Consider the following 6,138-nt stretch of genomic DNA (forward strand, 5'->3'; position numbering starts at 1 on the left):
CTCTCATTCTTCTTCTAGCCACACCCTCACCATACATGAGCAAATACATGCATAATACTCCCATACACAGTTATTAGTATCTCTTTGGACATTCTTTTATCCCTTGAAAATTTATTCATTGCACCCAGCATCTGCACTCCTGCATTCACCCTTCTGGTGATTTCCAAATTCCATTCCTATCTATCATGTTTCCTGAATATGCAAACTCATTTACTTATTCCAGTTGTTTACCACCCAGATCAATCATGCAATCCATTTGCTCATCTTTGTTTTTAAACATAATCACTTCAATTTTACTCAAACTCACTCAGCATACATTCCTCACATGCTTTTTCAAGATTATACTCAAGTGTCTGAAGATCTTCCTTGCTCTTTGCAAATATAGTATTATTTGCATAAAACAAAAGACAGACTTGTTCATTTCCAATTCTCATTCCACACCGACATTCTCCTTATGCACGCATCAATTATAAATATTGATATTATAAAATCTGGCATGTTTACTTCATTCTTTTATTGTAATAAGCATTAGACATCCAGGATTGTCTTCAGTTATCTAATTTGATCTGGCATTGTCTCAATCATTGAGTTACATATTTATATGGTGAGTCTGTAACAATCCTAATAAACTACACTGAGGAATCAGCTTATAATGTTCATGTTTATATTTAATTTGGCCATAAAAATGCACAAATATAAAAAATTCTTTTCATAAGACATTTTTTTATATTCATACATAACATACTTTGGATCTCCTCATGCATGCATCCATGTAACATTAAACAACCATGGGGACATAACACACCTGTCTTAACCCTCCTCAACTGTGTACCACTCACACTTTGCCATCCACATGCACACACATTTTGCTGTTTTCTTATGTTGTTCTTACACCTCTAAGTAGTTTACCTCTCAGTCCACCATAACATAATACTTGCCCTCTTCACTATCATGCTTCTTCTACATCAACAAACACTGCAAACACTTTTTTACCCACATTCAAACATTTCTCCACAGTCTTTTGCAATGAAGATCTGGTCCATGTATATGTTTGCTTTCATAAATCCATATTGCAACCTGCTCCAAGATTCCTACCTTGATGTGGTGAGAAGGCTTGCTTATCCTCTAGATCAGAGGTTCTCAACCTTTTTTTACCCATGGACTCCTTTTCCTCTTAATTTTTTTTGTGGACCCCTATAGACATTGCACAGAAAAAAAAACCTTATATATTTCACTAATAAAAAAAAGAAAAAAAACTTTCAGAAATGTCACTGTCAAGTGACATGATGCTGATGGTATAAGATTCTCCTAACAAACCCCAGCTTTATAATCTCTCTTTGACCTTTGTCATTAAGATATATATATATATATATATATTGTATACATATTCAATATTTTAAATAATTTATATTTTAACCCTTATGCAAGAAATGAATAATAAAGAAATTGACAATATATATACTGTAGAAATTTAATTCTCAGTAAAACAATTGTTCTGAAGTAGAATTACCCTGTAGACCACTAAAATATCACCGTGAACCCTCAATTCAGTATTTTTTTTTTTCTGTGGACCCCCATTAATGTTACATGGACCCCAGTTGAGAACCACTGCTCTAGATCCTGTGAACTATCAGCAGCAGCTTTGCTACCAACAAGGACATCCATACTAAACAGGTCAGAGGATATGAGCCAGACTAAGGTGGAATCATTGGTTCTCCAGGTTGGAGATTGTGTATGGGGTTAACATCTCCACAATAAGACAAGAAAAACTTCAAATGAAATATTCAAATACTGGGAAGGCCTGTGTTGATTGCTTTAAATGTGTGTTATGCATTTGACTGTTTTGCTAATATTGATTTCAACCCATTGTTGTATTCTTTTGTTAGTCTATTTGATTTGGCATGTTGCAAGTTCTATATATTTGTAGCAGTTGACTTCATGAATTCAATGATGTCTTTATTTTTAAGTGCAAATTCTATTATTACTTTTTTAGCACACTTCACAGTAGAGAAGTGCTTATGTTAGGACTTTTGTCTGTCTGTCAGATTTTCACATGTATTCACAATGACTTCACTTTTGTTACCTATGCGTTATGTTTTGTTCCATCCATTTTATTCAAACATTCAATTCAAATGTTGAAAGTTAGGCTTATAACTTAAGCCTAAACTTGATCAGCAAGAAATTACCAACGTTAGGCTTAGGAGTTACCTAAATGTTATGTTCCATTCAATCCATTTATTGCACATGTCTGTGTGCATGTGCAACAACTATTTGATCTATTTCCTTATTAATTTTTAGCATGCTCTACTATAGTTATTTGAACCATTCATTGCACATGTTCATGTGCATGCAAAAAAGGGAACTGAACGTTTTTGTTTATGGTCACTGTAAGCTATAGTAAAAACTACCTGGTTAATATATTTTATTAAATTAAATTTTATAATAAATTTATTATATTAAATTTAATTAAATTATATTATTTTTAAAAATATTTAATTCGCTTTTGTGGAGTATGCTATCAGACAGGCTTGACTAGTCTTGTTTACATAATAAAATTTATAAAATTGCAAATGCTAGAATTTACCATCTAATAAAAAGTTTAATAAAACATGAAATTTTCAAAATATTTGAATTATTTTATTTTTTACTATTTAAAAAGATCATTATCTAAAATTAATCAATGCAAAGTAATCAGTTTTTCTTTTGTATTTTGGATAATGTGATCTTAATATTTTATTTAAATTTATCAGTTTCTAACATCTTTTCAATGAAGAGGTTTTGTTTATCATGACCTCTTGTCGTTCTTTATAAAATAATTTTAAAAACAACCATTTTACTTGTAGCTTCAGATTTTGCAGAAGGTAAATTGATTAACTGCAAGTAAATTGGTAAGATGATGCTAAATCAGATTAGATTTACAAAGTATAATAATTAATAATTGGTTTTGCCATTAACAAATTTTTTAAAAATTCATCTAAAAATTACATTATATATTTTGATTTCGGTATCATGAGGAATTCTTCCAATAAGGTTTTTTAATTCATTTTAACCATTTGTGATCAATTATTTTACATTGAAATCTAAAATTATATTTAACAAATTTGTATACAAAAAATATCATAACATACATATATTTAATATTTAGAATATGTAACTTACTTATATTTTTTGGTTTAGGTGGGCAAAATTAAGATTTGCTATGGTGCCTCATACAATGGTATTAGAGCCATTATCTGAATGTATGATGTTGGGCATTCTTGCCGCATGGGCAACTAATTTTCTCTTCCAATGGGATGCAGTTGTTGTCTGCTTAGTACACATTCTTATCTGGTTTTTCCTCGATTGGATATTACTTTCTATAATTCAGGTAGGATACTTAATTTAAATTATTGCATATTCAACTTTTTTAAATAGTAAAAAAACTAATTTTATAAATAATAGTTTTGAATAATAATGTATGTATATATTTCTATAAAGAAAAGCACTAATTGATTGTTTTACTATTAAAACTTTCATTTAAAGGGAAAAAAGTTCAGATATGAATCATATAAATATAAAATATTTTTTTATATTAAATATATATTTAAATTATAGCATAATAATTAGTATTAATATTTTAACATTTCAGAATAGTTCACTTCCATTTAGTAAAACAGACTTTGTCATAACATGGATGTTTCGTGAATGTTGTGCGATATATATCTTTGTGAAAGCTTTGTGGCAACCTAATGTCAGGTGGAGAACAGGTGTTTATCGTTTACGATGGGGAGGTTCTGTAGAAGAAATAAAACCAATGTTGTAGTCTCACCGCTGTGCGGAAAGGAAAATTTTTTTTATTAAGACTGTTGTCAGTCTTGAATACTGTGATCCATTTGGGACCTCAAACCACAGTGCAGAAACTTTTATCTATGCCTTGCTGGTAAAAGGTATAGGAAATAGCCAATGTTTTTACAACTGTCCAAAAGCAACCTAAAAGAACATTTTATGTATTTATTTTGATCATCAGAACTTAAAAATGTTGGTGCTGGAAAAGCAAAAATTACATCACAAAAATTACATCTCATTGAATTAGCAGAACATGGAGACATCATGATTACTTTAAATGATAAATGTGTGTATGTGTTGTTTATTTTCTTAAGTTATCTAAACTAATTTGTTGATATTTTACTCAGGTATCATCTGAAATTTTCATGTTAAATTAATATGTTAATTTTTTTTTAGAACTTATTGCTGAAATAATTTATATACTACATTTGAATGAAAAAATACAAATCATAAAATCAGTGATAAACTGCTATTCTTTTGAATTCAAGACACTACCTAGATCAAATCGTGATTATAAAATAAGAGTTCTAATTTAATTTTTTTTGGTTTGTATAGAATGATTGAACAGTGTCTTAAGGTAAGAACTCATAGAAGATTCAAATAGACATTAATGAGGTTATCTGTAATGATTATTACTCAGAGTTCAAGATGTAAAAATAAACTTTTCACTCAATTCTTTAGTTGATTTTACTACTAAATTCATATTTTTCAAAAAATTCTAAGGCTTATATATATATATATAAACATTTTAAAAATTATTAAATCAAATCTTGAACTTAAACTAATTCTAAATAATAAATTTAATTAGAAAAACTCCATTTTAACAATAAAACTATTGTTCTTTCAAGTCACAAACCAAATATAAGCTAATTCTTTGGCAAGTATTTTAAATTTTTCATACATACAAGACTATTTGCAAAAATACAAATAAACTGTTAGTTTTTACAATTAGCTTAAATATAATTTTTGAATAAAAATATACTGTTAATGTTAAAATTGGAATGAGGAAATAACTTATTTTTTTATCATTGTTTTAGATATTTGTTCTATATTGCTTATTTATTATTGAATTTCTGTAACTGTTTTAAAGATTTGTTATTCTATAGAAGTTTAGAATTTTAGTTAAAATCTAGAAAAAACTTCTTCCAGTTTAATTTTTTTCACCTTGTATAAACTTAGAATACCATAATAATAGTTGAAAAATTCATCTTAATCTAACCTGTTTTATATATATATATCTTGCAGGCAAACCCAGTTTTTAGTTAGGATGCATTTTAACTAGTTGAAACTAGTTTATACTGGATATCTTTGTTACACCTAGAATTTCCTAGTTATAACTAGAATTTACTGCTGTACATGTTTGGATTTTAGATAAAACTAGTTTTAACTTTGAACATTAGTTAAAACTAATTTTAGCTACATAAATATGTTTGGGGAAAATAAATAAAGTGATGATTAGGACTAAAACATTTGTATTTGTACAATATTTATTGAAAATATTGGTCACACATCTGTGTTATTAACATTAATTAAAATGATATGAAATTAATCATACACTATCAGAACATTTTTGAACAAAGTCACAGAGCCGTGTCGGAAATATTAATTAAAGTATTACAAAAATAATCAAAACAGTTTTTACTAAGCCATTTTGTTAATACCGTTTTGTCTAGTTAAAACTAGCTTTAATTCAAATTCATTTTTGACTAGCAGTAAATTCTAGTTATAACAAAGACATCCAGTACAAACTAGTTTCAACTAGTTAAAACGTGTCCTAACTAAAAACTGGTTTTGACTGCAACATATATATTATATATATATATATAATATATATTATATTTTTTATAATTTAATTTGACAGACTTAACATCTGAAATACTTTAAAAATTAAATAATTTTATATATTTTGGTTACAAATTTTATTGAAAAAATATTTATTGTAATTTGCTGTAAGCTTATTTTCTGTTTTTCATTTAATGATTTCATTATTAGAATACTTTAGATGTGTAAAAGTCATGGAACTAATAGGAATTTGTCACTTTTTAAACTAATCAGTGCCATAAATTGCAGTTAAGTTTTAGCTCTAATATTAAGAATAATTTTGTTTTTCCTTAATTGCAGTGAGATGATATTGGTGCTTTTTTCATTTAACAGAATAATTTCTTTAATTATTGTAATATAGCAGCTTTTGTTGTTAATATTTATATACTTTATTTCATACTTAAATTCAATTTAAATAAATGTTATTGAATAAAAGTTAAGACAAAAGATATATTTTTTGCAAATTGTCTCTTGTTTTATTTATGTGAAATG

General features: G+C 27.4%; 1 protein-coding gene across 3 annotated transcripts in view; it reads left to right on the top strand.

The window, feature by feature from the left end:
- Positions 1-5,286, top strand: part of GlcT (ceramide glucosyltransferase) — a 60,213-nt gene extending 54,927 nt beyond the window's left edge. For all 3 annotated transcript variants that reach the window (XM_067264563.1, XM_067264555.1, XM_067264546.1), the window contains exons 9-10: positions 3,178-3,367; positions 3,629-5,286. In XM_067264563.1, coding sequence (XP_067120664.1) covers positions 3,178-3,367; positions 3,629-3,802 — 364 coding nt within the window. In that variant the 3' untranslated portion in view covers positions 3,803-5,286. The remainder of the gene's footprint in view (positions 1-3,177; positions 3,368-3,628) is intronic.
- The last annotated feature ends 852 nt before the right edge of the window (positions 5,287-6,138 follow it).

This window comes from Centruroides vittatus, unplaced genomic scaffold (genome assembly GCF_030686945.1).
Source record: "Centruroides vittatus isolate TY-2023 unplaced genomic scaffold, ASM3068694v2 contig_1046, whole genome shotgun sequence".
Lineage (NCBI taxonomy): Eukaryota > Metazoa > Arthropoda > Arachnida > Scorpiones > Buthidae > Centruroides > Centruroides vittatus.